The 19,788-nt window shown below is 36.6% G+C and overlaps 1 protein-coding gene across 2 annotated transcripts in view; it reads left to right on the top strand.

Moving 5' to 3' along the window:
• The window catches only part of LOC306849590 (1-phosphatidylinositol 4,5-bisphosphate phosphodiesterase eta-2-like), a gene marked incomplete at its 5' end in the record, with an annotated part of 133,334 nt that overhangs the window by 98,099 nt on the left and 15,447 nt on the right, over window positions 1–19,788 (top strand). For both annotated transcript variants that reach the window (XM_079384748.1, XM_079384747.1), the window contains 11 exons: window positions 2,253–2,399; window positions 6,245–6,481; window positions 7,648–7,784; window positions 11,498–11,668; window positions 13,336–13,429; window positions 14,068–14,271; window positions 14,512–14,632; window positions 16,025–16,196; window positions 17,193–17,300; window positions 18,029–18,181; window positions 19,594–19,692. In XM_079384748.1, coding sequence (XP_079240874.1) covers window positions 2,253–2,399; window positions 6,245–6,481; window positions 7,648–7,784; window positions 11,498–11,668; window positions 13,336–13,429; window positions 14,068–14,271; window positions 14,512–14,632; window positions 16,025–16,196; window positions 17,193–17,300; window positions 18,029–18,181; window positions 19,594–19,692 — 1,643 coding nt within the window. The remainder of the gene's footprint in view (window positions 1–2,252; window positions 2,400–6,244; window positions 6,482–7,647; window positions 7,785–11,497; window positions 11,669–13,335; window positions 13,430–14,067; window positions 14,272–14,511; window positions 14,633–16,024; window positions 16,197–17,192; window positions 17,301–18,028; window positions 18,182–19,593; window positions 19,693–19,788) is intronic.

The following is a 19,788-nucleotide window of genomic DNA, read 5'->3' as shown; positions in this document are numbered from 1 at the left end:
TAATGCAGATTCCTGGTCTTATTGTAAATGATTAATCAGTGCAAGTTATTACAAATAAAAGAAAGGTTTGTCTTTGTTTTCTTTCTTCAAAATGTAATAACTTGCTCAACCTCTGAAATGAGCCAAGGCCAAAAAACAGTGTCAAAAAAGCTATTTAGGCATTCTTTAAGGCTGCCATTTGGAAATGTTGCCTTTAAAAAATGCCACATTCAGTGCAACTTAAAATTAATGCAAATGACAACATGCCATTATTTTAGTATTGTTGAATAGAGTGCATTTATGGCAATGCTAATGTATAGTACTGTAATATATACTCATATAGCTTTTGTTAATATTTTGAGTTTTCATATTTTCCATATTAAATTTAGCTAAAGGTTTAGTAATTAGTTTTTTTTTTCAACTTTTTGCATTTATTTCACATTTTATTTCAGTTAACATTTATTCATTCATTCATTCATTCAGATTTATTTAGGTTTTGACATTACATTTTTCATTAGCATGACAATACTATTATTAATAATATTTATTTCTTTATTTTATTTATTTTTTTTTTTTTAAGTTGAACTAAAATGCATTCAGCTCAGTTCTGCTATGGAGTGTATTTCCAAATGCTAAAATTTTTTTTTTTAAATACCGCTCTTCATTTTTGCTTCATAAATGTCCTGTTTTACTCAGAAACATGTCAAAGTCTCAGGCAATAGGCAAGAAAATACCCTTAAAGGAAAGCCAGTCCATCACAGGTATGCCGTTCCAATGTTGACTATAAAGAGATAAACACCCCAAATGTTCTGTCATTATCATGTCTCACCTTGATATATATTCCTGTCTTATCTGGAACACAAAAGTTATTGGTAGGTGAACAATCATTTTCAAGCATCTGTACAAAAGTTGGTTTTCTACTAAACTAGAACTTCCCGGGCTCAGGCTGTAAAACCCTTTGGTTCAAACTGAAACAATAAATGGTGTATTTTTAGAAGTTGCAAGTACTGATGACCCTAGGATCAGTACTCCATCGCCGTTTGGCCTTGACAAAAGGCACTTTAGCCATGCAATCAGTGTACTGTCATTTTGAATAACATATAATATAATAACAAATAGCGTATACACCAATCACTCAAACCTGGATTTAGTGATCCGCTAAAATCTTCTTACATTACATCCTGTCTGTCGATGCTCCCTGCATAATTATCAGATAAAGAGCCACCTCAGATGAGCTCTGCCAATATTAATACCACATTAATACTAAGAGATGGAAACAGCGGATGCAGAGCGATGGCTCTCTATTGTGAACTCATTACTGATTATTATATAATCGTCTCTCAGCTCATCTGCTGTTTATGTAACAGCGGTCTGTTCTCTGAAGAAACTTCTTTACCAAAGCCAGATCTACTGTTGCTTTAAGTGTTACTTCACACTCTTTCTGTTCATAAATGCATGAATAATGGAAAAACTAAAATCTTGCAGTCATCTCTGTTCCTGAAGGCAATTTGGTGGAGTAAAATCTGCTGGGATTTTGTTCTTGTTAATTTTTTTGTTATAACACTTAAAGCGCCATGTTTCTGGACATGTACCACAGTAATGCTATGTATATATGAAAGCATCACTTGCCATGCTCCTGCTACAGTCTTTTTCATAAGAGTAAATTGGAAATGTTGTTAATGTTGGAATATTGCTTGGTAATTTCAATTTTCCTCACAGAGATGAAACATTATGGACAGGTTCAGCATTTTACAACCACGTGTCAATTGTGAAATGAGCCATTTAGAGGAAATTTAAGAGTAATTGTGCCAGTTATTTAAAATCCATGTTTCCAACGAACATTTGCTGTCATAAGTACAGCATGAAGAGAGAAACACTCAATCTTGCCAAACAATAGTTGTGTTGTGAGGGGAGAGGGACGTTTGAAAACGAAACATATTGGATTTCGATCAGGTTCATAAAGGTTACAGTAACGATTGCTGGCTGCTTTGAGCTCAAGGCTGATTCAGGAGCATGTCAGATATTTTGATGGATGGTTAGTCCTCTGGGTAATGCACACGAACACAGAAAAATGCTGAAAAGTGGGGTTGTCCAATAATATTCTGTGGAGCAGACAACTTAACCTTGGCCATCTGAAAAGATAAAAAATATTTAGTTGTATTTTCACTCTCGGTGAGAGTTGGATCTGGGCAAGAGTTTTCTTTCTTTTCATGCACAACAAATAATAGAGCATTATCATATTGCATTTATAATTTGTGTCTCTGTTCTGTTAGTGGAGAAATGCATGAGCTCCATGCAGACGGGCACTCAGATGGTGAAACTGCGTGGAGGATCCAAAGGCCTGGTGCGCTTTTTCTACTTGGACGAACACAAGTCCTGCATCCGCTGGCGGCCCTCTAGGAAGAATGAGAAAGCCAAAAGTAAGTGTCATTCTTAAGGATACGTCTCAGCCCTGAATGTATTGTTTTTTATTAGTCACTTTTATCAGTGATGATGATTTATTCTGACCCTGATGAAAATTTAATTACTCAGATGCTGTTCTTTTATAGCTCAGGACACTTAATAGTACACTATTAAAAATAAAGGTTATAAAAGGGTGCTCTCACAGTGATGCTATTAAAGAACCGATTTGGGATCCCCAAAGAGCCTTTCAGTGCATGGGCATAGAATACATGGGGGATGTGTGTCTCTCCCCCCCATTTTTTTTTTTAATAATTAAATGTAAATTCGTCCCCCACACTTTTTGCGGGCAAGTGTGTTCACATTGAGGTTTTCAAGGGCCAGTGTGAATAAATCTAGATTTAAAAGCAAAGAAACAAGATAGTCTATGCATTACCTGACATTTTAGTCATCTCCAAAACTAGGTGATGTGAACATTACGGAGCGCTAAACACGCTCATGCAGTGTATGTTTCATTCGTGCTCTTACGCAGAAAGTCCAAAACGGACTCATAAAAGTAAAAACTTAGGACGTGCGAGGAAATCCTCAATATGGACAAAGGCATCTGCTGTAGCTAAGCTGAATTAAAAGCAGGAATGTGTTGACCGATGAAATGTGAAGACAATAAACACGCTTGTGACAATATATGGTTTACAGTATGTGTGTTTTTCAATTAATCGTCAGATAATAAATACATAAAGTGTAATAATGCAGTGCTAATTAGCATAGCATTAATTACAGTATAGAAACTGTTATGACATTTTATGTTATAAAAATGGAAAAAAATAGTGTTGGTAGTATATAAACCATAAAACTGTCTCTTTTTTATGCAAAATGTTTGGTTATTTTCCAGCAATGTATTTGATTTCTTAAAACGAAGAGATTAGTCAAAGAGAATTTTATTACATTTGACATTTCTGTCCCCCTTGCTTCTGATATGATGGCTACGCCCCTTAAAAGCAGTGTTTTTCAATCTGTTTTGGCTGTCTCTCTTATCTTACACATTAATTTCGGGGTTTACAGCCTCTACTAATGAGATGATAAGTTGAGTCAGGTGTATTAGATGAGGGAGGCATTGAAAATGTGCGGTGGTGTGGAGACAGGACAGGTTTGAGAACCACTGCTTAAAATGTATTTTTGAGAGTGTAAGACATGCACATCGACTCCTGCTCCTACAGGGATGTCTTTCTGCAGACTTTAGCTCCAACACACCTGCCTGGAAGTATCTAGTGATCCCAAAAACCTTGATCAGCTGTTTCGGGTCTGTTTAATTTTGGGCTGGAACCAAACTCTGCTGGAAAGTGGCCCTCCAGGAGCAGGATAACATTCTTATAAAAAAGGTGGTTCACAATACCATAGAAGAACCTTTTTTGTCTAATGGTTCCATAAAGAACCTTTAACATCTGAAGAACCTTTCTGTTTCACAAAAGGTTCTTTGTGGCAAAAGAATGTTCTTCAGATTTAAAAAAAAAAAAAAAAAAAAGTTAATGAAGAGATGGTTAAAGAACCTTTGACTGAATGGTTCTTTGTGGAACCAAAAATGGTTCTTCTATGGCATCACTGTGAAGAACCTTTTAAGCACCTTTATTTTTAAGAGTGTACACTCCAAACCAAATGGTGCTATATAGCACTAAAAGTGGTTCTTGGCTCGTAATCATAGGGGAACCACTTGTGGTGCCACATAGCACCATATTTTTAAAGGAAAAATGTAGAACCATAAGAGGTGCCATATTGCATTGTATTTCTTCAACAAAAATGGTGCTAAACAGCACCAACAGTGGTTCTTTGGCTCATAAAGAACCTTTAAAGGGGCTAAACAGGTTCTTTGTATGGCAGTGGTGCTATATAGCACCTTAATCACCCCAAAGAACCACTGAAGAACCGCTGAAAGACCATACAGGAGCTTAACGGGTTCTGTATAGCGTTGCTATATAGCACCTCAGTCATGCCAAAGAACCGGTGAAGAACCGTTGAAGAACCACTGAAGCACCAAGATTTGGTGCTATACATCACCAACAGTGGTTCCCCTATAATTATGAGCCAAAGAACCACTTTTAGTGCTACATAGCACCATTTTTTTAGAGACACCCCTGTCCTAAGAAGCACTGATGACTCCATCAATGATATAAGTCATATCTCATTAAAGTGTCAACTTTAATTTGACGAGAACGGTTTGAAATCCCCAATGAGTGCAGAGGGGATATAACCTGAGCATAGTTTGGGACATTTAAAAAAAAAAATGTAAACACATGTGAGATAGAAAATCTGAGAAAGACTGAAGAATTGAAAAGAAAATTCAAATTTATTTTGTGATTCAAAAAGCATTAAAAAAGGAATGCTTCTGCACGTCATTTATATTCATGTCTGTTGCAGTTGATGATTTAAATATAATTTGATGGCTTTAACTGTCATGCATATGACTGGAATAGATTACAGCGTCTGTATCTTGACCTGCCTCACTTGCCTCTTTCTATTTCCTGAGGGTGTCCTCGACTCGCATGAGTTATTGACATCACGCCTCACAGGGGAACGTTACTTCAGTAGCACAGCTCATGTCGCTCATTGTGTCTCGCGAGGGGGGATAAAGTTCAGAGTCCCGACATTCCACTGCAGCCCAGGGAATTAATCAGCTTCTTAAGTTGACTCAATTATTCATCAGTCTTAACCGGAAAGTTGACTTAACATTGAGTGCACACATGCACCAGTTGATTTGTGCTAAAAAAACTGCTTGTGAGGCTCAATAGAGAACTTTTAGTCTATAAGGATTCATAGAGACTCCAAATGATACCAAATATGTTGACAGTATGCAACAATAATATCATCTTAAGAGTGTTTGCTACCACCTCCATCTGCATTATTTAGTAGCCTAGATGTCTTCTACTGGAAATCTCACACTAGTTGCACTTTTTATGCTTTTTACATAAAGTTTCACTTTTGTTTTAGGTATTTAAACCACAGTCAAGCTACAGCATTCAATATTTTTATTTTTTAAAGAACGCTACTAAAACTGTAATGTCAACAACAGAGTAAACAAGCTGTCAAGTGTGGTTTTGGCTTGTAGATGAGTATACTAAAAACCTTTGGCTACTTTTGGAAAAGCTCCAGCTTGTCCTGCTCCAACTTATGTTTCAGATGGAAATATGTCAACACAAGAAAAGTATATTTGTAAAATTACTCCATATGGTCTTTCTTCTATCTTATCTTTCTTAAATGCACTTTGTTGTTTATCTTTCTTTCTTAACTGCATTGTTGACTATTTTTATAGTACAGTTTACAGTTTAGCATCATTATACAAGAATATTTAAATATACAGAAAGCCTGATCAGAATCAAGTATTCTAGAGAGTAATTAACATATATGTTGTATTTATTTGTCTAAAATCCCATCTTGAGATGGTGATACATCTCAAAAATGGGTGTTAGACATGCATGTGTTGAATCAGATGTCACTCCAGAAGTTATTTGTATTGCTTGTTTTAGAGGAATGTGCTACTGTAGCATGCTGTTCAGATGTGGCTACGCTTGGCAGACAGGTCTAAATGAGCACAAATGATTAATTAAATGTTTCTAGATGGTCTACATTGGCGTTAGAGAGTGTTTAATTTGAGGTAGCCATCTGCTCTTTTCATTTACATAATCTGTTCTTGAGAGACTTCATTACACACATTCGTAGCATTGGGATGTTGATGCGAGATGATGTTTCTTTCAGAATTTTGCAGCTTGGAGGAAAGTAGAATGTTAATGAACACCTCAGGATTACAGCGTAAATGTCATCTCTTTCTTTAACTTCCCAGTCCCTATTGCAGTGTTTTTTCTTTTCCTCACAGTCTCAGTCGACTCCATTCGGGAGGTGTGTGAGGGGAAGCAGTCGGAGATCTTCCAGCGGTATGCTGACGGTAGCTTTGATCCCAACTGCTGCTTCAGCATCTACTATGGCGAGCACATGGAGTCTCTTGACCTTGTGTCAGGTACAGGAGAAGAAGCTCGCACCTGGATTACTGGCCTTAAGTACCTTATGGCCGGCATCAGCGATGAAGACAGTCTGGCCAAGCGACAACGCACTCGTGACCAATATCCTTCCTGCTACTTTGAAACTGCTAAACTACAAGCTACATCTATTTTTTAGTTACGAAGTAATCAGTTACAGTCAAACTGGCTTTTTATAAATGTAGTTAGCCACAGTCAAGCTACCTTTCATAAAAATGCACTACCGTTAAGCTACGTGACCTGCTCAAAGACTTGTAGGGCAAAACATCCATTGAACTACAGGACAAACCTGTCAATTTCCCATCTATTTCACAGCCACAAATATTATATAAAAGAATGAAGCAAAGGTATGTGAACAAAATGCAAGTTTTGGCCATTTGCAATCCATATAAAGCACCCGCGGCAAAAAAAAGTGCCATAATATACTTAAAACGGTAATTTTAAAATATCAAATTCAGTAATCTCTATATCAGGGATCCTCAAATCTGGCCCACTCCTGCAGAGTTTAGCTCTAACCGTAATCAAACACACCTGAGCTGCTAATCAGAGTCTTCAAGATCATTAGAAAATCACAGGTAGGTGAGTTTGATCAGGGTTGGAGCTAAACTCTGCAGCAGATTGGCCCTCCAGGGAAACATCTGAGGAAACCTGCTCTATATTAATGATGCGTAGATTACATAGGCAAGCAGATGAGGCCGGAATATGAACACAATCCACTTAATGGTTGAGTGTTTTCCTTCTAAAGGTTTTCTATGGGAAACCACTTAATGGGAAACTTTGCACGTTGCATTTATATTCTGGCTTCATCTCTGCTTGCCTGTACAAAATATGCATCATCAATAAAGTGTTTACTGAATTTCGCCTTTTAATATCTGCGTTCTACTACTACTTAATGCAATCTGTGTAAAAATAACTGGCGGTCAGTGGAGCAAAGCAGGTTCCTATAAGGGTGTGACGTCACATGAAAACGATCAATTAAATCTTCTTCCCTTAGAATTAAGTGAATGAGTGAACAGCGATGTAGCTCTTCATGCTAAACCGCTACTTTTTGGAAAGAGTTGATTGTTACTTAAAAAGCTACACAGTTTTCAGTGCATCTGAGCTATTGTCACACTACTGGACATTTTTAGTGCAACTTCACTTTTAGCAGTTTAAATGCTTGAAATGGGAAACTTTGCATCTGACATGTTTGTTGTTAGTGCAGGTGTTTTACCGTTCTATGCTCTCAGAACCTTAACTCTACCCATCACATGGCTGAAGCAGACCTTCACAGAGGCTGATAAGAACGGAGACGGCTGCCTGAGCATCAGTGAAGTCCTGCAGCTCCTGCACAAGCTCAATGTCAACCTGCCCAGACAGAAAGTCAAGCAGATGTTCAAGGTGAGCCATTATGATCTGCTTCTCTCTTTTAGGAACATCAGTATTGGTTGATAATAGCCACTTGCCAAATCAACTTTTAAAAGTACAACATTTGAAAAGTTACCACAAATTTTTTGATGACTGACTGCTTAATGAGAGTCTTATGCATGCTTAAACCATCAGTATATTTTGTGGCTTTTCTTAGACTTTTGACAAAAGACTGGTCACATTGTAGTTTATTGTGGTCAAAAATTGCCCACTTAGATAGGAAGTCACCCAATTAGTCTGACAGACACGTGAAGTGACCAACCAGTTTACTTTTTACATTGTTAGATCCTGTCAAAAACAGCAGAAAGGTTTGATCCTGAAATGTTTGACCCCGACTACACCAAAACATTTAGATCTTTCCAAAATCTCTTCACCAGATTCAATTACGAGATGCTAAAAATTTGCATTAACATCCTATGCATCCTAACACCTGTAAATCAGATTAGAGCTTGGCATTTTGAAAAAGCCCTTGCCATTTTTTTGTCTGCATGCATGTGCATGAGACAGTTGTCCTAAATCATCTACAACTTGCTACTTTGAATATGAATTTACTGCTGTTTGACCAGGTAATTGGTCAGCATTGAAGATATTTCCAGAAAGCTTTGAGTTTTTTTGTTTTTTTCTGGGCCACACCATGGCCTTCTTATGGTGTGTATGGCTCCACTCTGCTCCATTTTTCCAGGCCGTCTGGATTACTGTGTGTGGGTATGTGGTTGAGACCTCACATCAGCTGTTTGCAGGTCGCTAAGCTTCACACTTCATCAGCGTCCACCCCATCTGCTGTAAATGGACACAGATGGCCTTTAGTGTAAGACACAGTAAACCACAGGGGGGCAATCTGGCCCGGCTATCCAACAACAGAGTGTGATGTTGAGTGTGTTTTTCACCTGAAGTCTTTGGCCCTGATTTCTCTGGCTTAACCTCACAAACAACCTGTGTGATTCTCGGCACACTGTCATCTAGGATTTTATTTATTTTTCTTCATCTTTACTGAAAACCAGTTTGTTTATTAAATTAAATTAACTCAAATATATTTTAAATAACAATTTCTATAAAAATTTCACTAAAAGTATATATAAACCAATTAGCATATTCGAATGATTTCTGAAGGATCGATGAAGTAATGATGCTTTTATTTTAAAATAATATAAAACTGTTAATAATAAATCATATAAAACTTTAATTGTAATATTATTTCATAATATGAATGTTTTACTGTATTTGTAATGAAATCAGTCATTTTCTTTCAAAAACATAAATATAAATCTTATTGATCCCAAACCTGTGACATGTCTGTGCTTTCCCCATTCCGTTTAATTAGTCATTGTGTTCACCTGTCGAGCCCTCGTTATCTGCACTATATTAGTTCCTGTCCTTTGAGTCCTTTGAGTTTGAGTTTGTCGGTTATTGTTGATGTCTACATGTTCGTGCAGCCTGAATCTAAGACTCCTTGGATTGTTATTAAATGTTTGAACTTTGAGATTTCTTCCTCGTCGTGTGCCTTCCTCAGCACCACACGTAACAAAACCTTAAAATGTTAGTGTATAAAATGTATTATATAATATGTTAATTATATTTTATCTTTAGTAGTAGTAGTCAGGCGTCAATTACTATGGTTAGTGAATTGAACAAATCCCTAAACCTACATATTAAACCTGCACATTTTGTGTTGTTAATGTGAATGTGTGCTGTCTTTTTTGTTAACAACTGGGCTTGTGATCTTTACCTGGCGAACAATAAACTAAGAGAAAAAATCAAATAGACTTACACTGATTTAAATCTATCATACCAGGATATCAGAGAGGCATGGCTTTTAACATGAGTCAGTAAATGACCTAGCAACCATTAGCAACTGTATAGCAATACACTGACATCCACCAACAGCACTCTTTTTTTCTTTTTTAGTCATGTTTATGGTATAAAAAGTTCCCTTTTAGATTTTCTTATGCATTTGATTAAATGTAATTACTTTTAAAAGGAGCTTAGTTTAGATACCTCAGTCCGATATACTCCGAGGAAGTGATATCAGGTCCTCGGAGGGAGCTCTGTGAAGCAGCTTCAGTGTTTGTGACCTGTTTTCACGCTTCTCTCCATAAAGCAGCAATTCTCAGGTGCTTAGCTCTGGGTTTATTGCATCCTCCACACCTCGGCTCACCGCAAGCCTTTATGTGTGTGTTTGACTCAGCAGCTCTCCGGATCAGCGCCGGCGTCTGAGCCCGGGATTCACTGAGCTGAGAAAACACTTTTGGGCTCTTATGGGCTGAGAGCTGCAGGAGATGTGGAGGCGCTGTTGTTTTCTTGGGGTTTGACTTCTCAGCGTGACAGGGGTTTAATTGTGACAGTGGGTTGCTGCTGTTGAATGAGCCATTTCTGCAGTTGATTGAAGAGCTGCTGGTTTATCTTCCACCCATAACCAATGATCAGGCATCAGCAAGCAAATGTGCAATTATGATTACAATAAAACTAAAATGATTACAGTTCATATAAACCCTTTGGATATACATGCATTTTTTTTTAGAAAGAATATAGAAAGGAATGGTAAAAAAATATGCAGAGTATATGTACTGCATATGTACTGAAAGTGATAAACAGTTTATCTGCATGAAACATCTGTACAAAAAAAACATGGCAGTGTCTTTGTTGAGGCCCAAAACACAATGGAGTCAAAGTCTGGCTATATTCCGTTTCAGATGTAAGGAGGATAACTCATGTGAATTTTTGGTCACGCTTTATTATAAGGTCCAATTCTCACTATAACTATTAACTACGACTTTTGCCTCAATAAACTCATAATTTGCTGCTTATTAATAGTTAGTGAGGAAGTTGCTAAGTTTGGGTATTTGGTAGAATTAAGGGGCCTAAAATATGGTCATGCAGAATAAGGCATTAATATGTGCTTTATAAGTACTAATAAACAGCCAATATGCTAGTTATATGCATGCTAGGTAATAGTGGGAATCGGTCCTTAAAATGAGTCTTCCTGAATTTTTAAAACAACATAAACCGCAAATCATCCAAAGTGAATTGTATACTTATTACAGAACAGTTTTTACAGGTTAAATCTTCCTGAGCAACTAGGGTATATCTAAAAATGTCATCTTTTATTATTTACATTGCTCTTTTCCATACAATGGAAGAAGGTGAAGATTCATCAGTCAAACTACAAAAAGCCATCGTAAAAGCGATTCGTCGAAATAGCTTCATGTCAGAAACAAACCATAATTTCAATCGTTATTCACTAAGAATCTTCCCCTTCACCAGAGTTACAAAGCACACAAGAGCCTAGCCGTTTGGCATCATTAACATAAAGATTATTCATATAAGCACTTTGGGTGTACAGCAATACACAATAAAGCGCTATATAAATGCATCATTCATTCATTCTTTTGTTTTTTTTGTAACTGCTAGCTCCTGGACTTTTTCTGCTTTTGTTGTGTGGAAAAGTGCAGCATGGATTCTGCTAAACTTCTCGTTTTGTGTTCCAGAAAACACGTTTAACTGTCTCCCTCAATGACAGTGTTTAAAACATAACTACATCACCAAATTAATGACTTTAAACTATTTGCTTCACCTTCATTTTTAAGTTTTTTTTTTTTTCCGGCAAATTCTTAATTGATAATTTAATTTAGTTTAGTGTTCCATCTCACTGATCTCAATCTCAGTCTTTCTCCATCACTGGTTTTTAGGAGGCAGACACTGATGACAACCAGGGCACTTTGGGATTTGAGGAGTTTTGCTCTTTCTATAAGATGATGTCAACGCGGCGCGATCTGTACCTGCTGATGCTCACCTACAGCAACCATAAAGACCACCTGGACACAGATGACCTCAAACGCTTCCTCGAGGCTGAACAAAAGGTGTGTTTTGTGGGTAAAATCCACTGTATGATAAATTGGCAGCAGATACCGTGAAGCATCTATCGTGCATGTTGTCCTCCTTTTTAACTCAGGCACATAATTTGATAATCTTGATGAAAATGCAATGTGTCGTTTCCATGCTAATGCGACCATAGGCGCCTTCCTCAACATTTTGGAAAGACTGTCCTCACACGCTCTCAGATCTCCTCTTTCATGGTTTTGAAGAACAGCACAGAATTCAATAAAGCTTTGCTAAGGGCGGCAGCTTATTTTTATTAATCGCCTGAAACACTAGACTACATTAACAGGTCATTCACACAGAAACATGAATTATACACTTGCAGTGTTTATGGATTTGATGAATGAGTGACCTTGTTTACAGATAAATATTTAGACATGAGGCATATAATGGAATAAATTTGGGCCTTCGGGAAATGGTGTGCATCTGCATGTTGTCAACTGAGGAATCAAGTGATTATTAATGGTTAAAAAATTAACATTGGTTAATGAGAAGAGAGCTGATCGCATATTAAGCGTGAGTCATTTTTTCATATATACTTTACATTCGTTCTCAGCTCCTCCACATTTGGCGACATTGAGGGACTACATGGTAAATTTGTTCTTTTAATAAAAGTAATGAAGGTGAAGAGGTGATAAAAAATGCTGATGGAAATGTTATGCATCAACTACCCATTAACATTTTTCAGTTTTATAAATTATTTATAAAAACAAGTAGGGAATTATTGTACGTTAACAGTTTTTATGATTATATGCACATATTTTGAAAGATGCCTCTGGATTCTAAACTGATTTGTGATTTAAAATGAAATCACAATGAACTTACAGTCGTCTCAAGTGAATTGATATGTTAACAAGTGTGAATGTCATCCTGCTGTTCATTAACCTATGTAACCTCATTTGCAATATCACCTCTAGTGGTAAATTTTCATATTACTTTAGACCGGCAAATCACAAATCCACATGATGTTTGATTCAAGTAAGTGAACACTGATATAATGTTTCAGGCGGTCATTAAAATCTCATTACAAGTTGAAATGCAGCAATATAAAGCACTAGCATGCAATCGAATTGAAATTAAAAACACAAAAAGCCCACCACGAACCATATAGAATGAGAAAATAAGCATTTCAAGCGAATGGTACCACTCAGAGTGACATTTTCTTCATGATAAGTCTCATTTGTCTCAAGTAGTTACCAGCAGAAAAAAGTGGCCCTCATCAAACGCCATCATTAGTTTCTTAATGGACTGACAAAAAACAGAGCTGTGAACAAAGTAGACCAATCCATTTAAGATTGAGTGTTGATGTACAGCGCGGTTTACTGCAATTCGGTATCCGCAGCTGGCAGGATCCCGCCGTCCACCGCTGCATTAGCTGGAGGAAAGATCTGACACTGATTGGCGTGGATGGGAATCTCATTGACTAATCAGTCCATTTAAACGGCAGCTGTCGGGCGTCACAATCAGACTCCAGAGCGGAGACGGGCTTAGCTGTGTGAGCAAAGCTCCCTGTGGTCTTATTTATCACATATTTCGTATGTAACGTGAATAAAAATGTAGCTTTGATTTAATTAGATGACTTATAGTAGCTGTTTTGAATGCTTTGTAAGTGTTTAATTGTTCATCTTTTTTACTGTTTGTGTTTCAGATGACAAATGTCTCAAAGGAGCACTGCCTGGAAATTGTGGCCAAGTTTGAGCCTTGTTCTGAAAACCAGGCACTGGGTGTCCTGGGTATTGACGGTACGCACTTCTTATTTCTAAAATGTATTCGCTGAAAGTTTCCTTTATAAGAGGTCCAGTGCGATCACATTTTCAAATCCATGCAATGGATCCTTTTCATGGACTCTAATGGCACGTTTCCACAGTTATTTTGGCATTGAGTTACAGAAAACTGGTTAACTCTGTGTCAGCGTTTCTGAAGGAGTGACGGCAAATTTGATATTTTTCACTCCTCTGACTAATGTCGTCACTATCATGGATTTTTTTTTATTTTGCAGTTTGGGCAAATGAGAACACTTATGCTAAATATGGCACTACCCTAAGTTTTTAAAGTATAAATCAGTTGTTGCTGAAATTTACGAATTTGTAAATTGTACAAAATATCTAGAATACAGAGCTATAAAATGTGAATAGATAGCTAAGGATTTCTATTATGAGTCCCTTTCTGGGTCCAATTATGAGTATGGGATTTATTGTCAAAGTTTTTTAACCACAACAACAACCAACTGACACTGAAAACTTCAGTTTATGTGCAATCCCACTGGCAATTTTAAGCTGATTGATTTTTATGAACCGCTTTGAATTTAGTTACTGGAGATGAAAATCAAGCTAAAACTCTATGACAGGAATTCCCAATCACATCTAACTGTACCACACAGGTTTTACGAATTACATGCGCAGTCCTGCAGGGGACATCTTCAACCCTGAGCATTACGAGGTGAACCAGGACATGACGGAGCCTCTCAGTAACTACTTCATCGCTTCCTCCCACAACACCTACCTGATGGGCGACCAGCTCATGTCCCAGTCCCGGGTGGATATGTACGCCTGGGTGCTGCAGGCCGGCTGCAGATGTGTGGAAGGTGAGATTGGTCTTTCAATGCTTCTTCCTATACAGTAAGTGCATCAGTGGGTGTGGATTTCGCAGTGCAAATGATTAATGAGATTTAAAGTTATTTGCATGATTTTTAAAATGTGCTTTAGTTTTGTTTAGAAATAGAATGGAAAAATATGAATTATTAATTAAAAATTGTATTATAAAATATAAATGAATTTTACATGCATTAAAAATAAACGTTTTTTTCTTTATCATCATCCTTCAGTGGATTGCTGGGATGGACAGGATGGAGAACCAATCGTACACCATGGCTACACCCTGACATCCAAAATCCTCTTTAAAGATGTTATCGAGACCATCAACAAATATGCATTCATCAAAACCCAGTAAGATATCAAATATGAACAGATTCAGGAGTTGACTGAGATATAAACAGCTGATTAGTGTCATAAGCCAGACTTTTTTCAAGCAAAGATGAGATGAGAATAGGCCATCAATCTGTAACACAACCAATAAGCATAACAATTATTAATTATTATTTTTTATTTAAAATTATTTATTAATAACAATAATAATTATTAATATTTTAGATCAAGTTATTTCTATATTATTATTATTCTATATTATATTATTATTATTATTATTTATTATCATTAACAACAAATACAGGACTGTGCAAGGTTGTTCATGTTATTTTATTTTTTAGTTAATACAATTTAAATAATTTAACAATTTCAGTATCTGTGAAGAAATTACATTGAGATGATTTTAAGAGCTGATACAGTAATAAGCTAAAAGACAATAAAATAGTTATTTATTAATTTATTTATTTTACTATTCAGTGAAAGTAAAAAATATATTACTATTTTAGTTCTACTATTTACAAAGTTATGTTTTCAGTGAATTCCTCTACTATATGGCATTATATTTAGCTTTGACCACCATGCTTTCAAGGTATCATTTTCACATTTATCTATATCATTGGATATTATGACATTACTGAGAATCATACATGATATTTCATAGTAGTGCAAAGGTTTTTTAATTATTATTCTTTGAGGTGTCTTCTAAAGAAAACTATTACTCGGCAGTCTGTCTGAGCTTTCCTTCAAGTGTCAGCCCCGAGGGTTTATGCATCTGACTGCTGGCAGTTAATTCTAGCCCACAGTCACATTGTGTTTGTAATATCTCATTCTCTGAGTCTGAACACAGCGCTGTTGAGCAGTGGAGTGTGTGAATGTGTGTGTCCACATGAACATTTCACACTGACAGCATGTTTCCTCCATCGCTGTGACTTTCAGGTGTTGTTGCTGCTAAAGGTGATAATCCAATAAAGCTGCACGCTGTCAAGGGTTCTAGAGGGTCGCAGTAAACAAAAAGCTATTTTTAGACAAATATGTTGGATGTGATGTGTAAAAGTGCACATTTACAGCAGTATCTGTCAGTATCCGGATCTGTTTTTCACTTATGGATTATGTATCAAGGTTTCTCGTACCAAAAATAGTCTGTGCTTTCCACAAATAGAGTACGAAATAAGTGCTGAAATCACTGAAAATAATTATTGCTTAACCTCCGGAATTATTGTTTGTCCACCTCAGACAGGAAACAGCTAAATATGAGTTATTTTATTTTATATTTGACAGAATAATATGCTCTGACGATTTCTGAATAAGCCACTTTGACCACTTTTTAAATGGACGTTGACAGTTTAATGGCATTTTAAGTCTTTAGACTCAGTGTTATGGTAGATCTGAGTCTTGTGGATAATCTTTCCTTAGGTATCCAGTGATTCTGTCCATTGAAAATCACTGCAGCGTCCCTCAGCAGAAGAAGATGGCTCAGTATCTGACTGAAGTGTTGGGCGATAAACTGGACGTGTCCTTCATCCCTACCGACCCGTCTGGACTTCTGCCTTCACCTGAAGCCCTAAAAGGCAAAATACTCATCAAGGTAAGCATCTAAACGTTTTTACATCAACACTATGGAGCAAATCCATGTTTTTTTTTTTTTTAGATGATGGTCAAATGTATTCATGATATAAATCAGCTTGCATGATGTAATTGTGTGTGCAGTGCATGCATTGATTTATGAAAGATTATAAACATTATTTTCAAGCATAATTTTTGTTAAAGATATTTGCTGAAGTGCAGCCTTCTCCTGTGCTTTTAATATAGTGTGAGGGTTAAAAATTGGGCCGTAGATGGAGCAGCTCGGCAGGCGAGTTGACGCTATAATTGGAAGACAGACTGGCGTTCCCACCAGAGAGTAAATCCTGAACTGCAAACTGGGCCAGCGGGTGGTATTGACAAATTGCTCGGCACGTGGCTACCGGGAGCCCAGCGAACAGACCGCGTGTTTGAAAATACACTCGCAACGCAGCTCACTCGCTGAATTTGCCCGGAACGTTGCTTTGTTACCATTGACCAAGACTATAATTCAACTCAATACATTTGAAATGCAGTCATAGGTTCTGAACACTTTTTCAAATACTTTAAATTTAATCACTGATGAAGAAAAATTACTCAAAATTGCTTAGACATTTATTTTACGACGTCTGCTAATGCGACAGCACGTGCTAAAACGAATTACTCTTTGGGGTCAGACATTGTTTGATTGATTAACCGCTATTGATTAACCCATTTCTGTCATCTATCGCTGGCCTCTTGCTGTTAATGTCCCTGTCCATGTCAGTTCTGCAGTCAGTACATCAGAGTGCTGTTCTGTGCCAGTCAATCATAGCATTTACTGATAAAGCAGCTTAAGTGGCGATGGGTCCCCTGGGTTGTAAGATGCTGTTAGTGCTAGAAGACCCTAGGGCCAGAAACATTCCCTATTCAAGTATGCAAATGCAGACACAGATGCATTGAGCATTTTTGCAATAAGAAATTGAATGAAAACACATTTCACAAATCTTGTATTGACATGTTTTTATATGTTTGCTCATAGGGGAAAAAACTGCCCCCTAATATAGATGAGAATGCAGAGGAGGGGGACGTGTCTGATGAAGACAGTGCCGATGAGATGGAGGATGACTGTAAGCTGATGAATGGAGATGTAAGTATTGTTAGTTTTGTGGTGCATTTTTATTTTTTTTATATTTTAGCTTAAAAAATTTAAAAAGAGTACATGATGTTTATTCACCACTGGAAATAGAAGATGAAATCGAGTGCATTGCATTATGGGATTGACAATTACATGCAGTCTGCTCTGTTGTATACAACATGGCAAAAGCAGTATAGTCCATCATACAGAATATTAGAAAGAAAAAGTAAGAGTAGTGTGTTAGAATTTTGAACAGCTCAACAGCTGGAGAGATTTAAAATGTTGAATTGCTATGAAAATAAAGTGCAAATGCAATACCTTTAATGGTACTAAAGTTAGTCTTTATTTTCTTAATGTGAAATATATATATATATATTGACACCTGGTCAAGTTTAATGAGATTCACGCTAATCTTCAGTTCTTCAGGTCGTTCTACATCTGTCATTTCTTTTAGCAGGACGTTTCAATCGTACAAGGCTCTCAGTGAAACCTCAAAGACTCATGCATTTTGAATGAAAGCTCCTCTCTCTTAAGTGCCTTAATGTAAAAATAAAAGATGCATTTTGGCAAGTGAATATTTGTCATGATTTTTTCTCTGTGTGTAAAATTAGGTCAAGACTTCAGTTGAACTAATCTAGATATTTTGATGAATGGTTTTGACCTTCATGTTCCCTGCAGATGCTGTTAAAATGCTCATTTTAAGTCCATTCGAATTCACTTCTCTCTGTCTCCCTTTCCAGACGTCTATGAACAGGAAGCAGGCGGAAAACGTTGCAAAGAAAAAATTAGATAACCTCATGAAGGAGTCAAAAATTCGTGACCGGGAAGATCCGGACGGTTTTACCATCGCAGCCATGCCGCCGACGGGAAAACATGACAAATCACCGCTGAAGGTTAATATTCTGTACTTCACCATACATGTCACTCCTTCCTCTCCAGGAGAGGAAGTGTTACCACATTTACAGACAAAATGACCACATTCACTTCTGCTTGCATTGTGTTCTTTCTATTCCATGCATTTACATCAATGTACTGTAGTTTGTTTACTGTTGAATTAATCACTATTTTATACACTTAGACAGACAGACAGACAGAAAGTGATCATAACCTAAATGGACCTATAACAAGCCGACGATTTTTAATTGACCATGTTAATCATAGTACAAAAAACAGTCTTGTTCTCTTACATTTCACTCATTTAAACTGTTCAGCAAGTGATCTAATTAGCTTAGTTTTGTCCTTGTACAGATGTGTGCTGTGTGGTTATTTAAGGACTGACTCCAGGCTTATGCAAATAAGACACAGGATTGCACACAGTGGTTTTTTCTCAGCAGATGCCACACCACCGTCCTTGACGGCCCACAGAGATACAGGCGAACATGCTTAAATTGGCCATATGCTATACATTTATAGCATTTTTCCCCTGAAGTCCACTCTCTCCTTGACACCGAGAATCTGTTTCATGTACCCTTAAAACTAAAAATGTTGTAGCTAATCATTGTACCAGCAAGAAAAATCCTGCTCTCCATGATAAGTCCCATTTACTGTATATTTGTATGAATAGATTGCTGCCGCCACCTAGTGATTGTTGTCAAAGAATAAGTGTGTTGTCCATCTTGTATCTCTCATATTTACTTTGCTTGTACACACAATCGACAACATGCCTCGTGTCATCTGATTTATAGTTTATTTTACATATCATTTTTGTGAATATATCATGCAACAGACTTTTGGGAAATATTTATTTGTTCATCTGTCAATCATCATTACATTGCATTATACCACAACAGAAACTACAAAGCTTTGATCATAAAACTATCATTTAAATGTAATATTTTAAAGAAATGTTATAAGTAGATATAGAGTGACAACTGACATTTATGTGTTTTATTTGAAGTATCTGCTGTACTGCTATAATGCTCTCATTGATTTACATTTCAGGCTTTCAGAATGACATCATACTCTAATATAGATATCAACTGCAAATTGCACATTTTTAAGCCTCTGAATAAAATTTAGGGTATTTTACTCACTCTTCCACTCGAGTCTGAACTATAAAAGCCTGATGTAACAAAAAATAGCATATACAAAAAAAAGCATATTTTTTCATAATGTTTAATATTTAATATTATTCATTTTTTCTGAATTCTTTTTTTTTTTTAAAGATTTTCTGTTCCATTTCAAAAATGTAGATTTGATGAATATCATTTTTTACATTTACTGTCATGATAATGTTATACCAAATTATATTTATGTATATATTCCTGTCCGTATTTTCACTGAAATAAATCTTTTTTTAATACAGGGAAAAGCAGAAGACAGCGCTGACACTGGAGACGAGGCCAACACTGGTGGCAACAAACGTCTGGGTAAATCTTTCATGGGGAGCTTCTCCAAACGCAAGGTAGTTATAGTATATACTTATATAGTATAATGCATATGGACCCATACTAAACCAAACAATGTTTCTACAACATCCTGCACACACTGAAAAATACAT

This window comes from Barbus barbus (genome assembly GCF_936440315.1).
Source record: "Barbus barbus genome assembly, chromosome: 29".
Classification (NCBI taxonomy): domain Eukaryota; kingdom Metazoa; phylum Chordata; class Actinopteri; order Cypriniformes; family Cyprinidae; genus Barbus; species Barbus barbus.
This window is presented reverse-complemented; position numbering and strand designations above follow the sequence as displayed.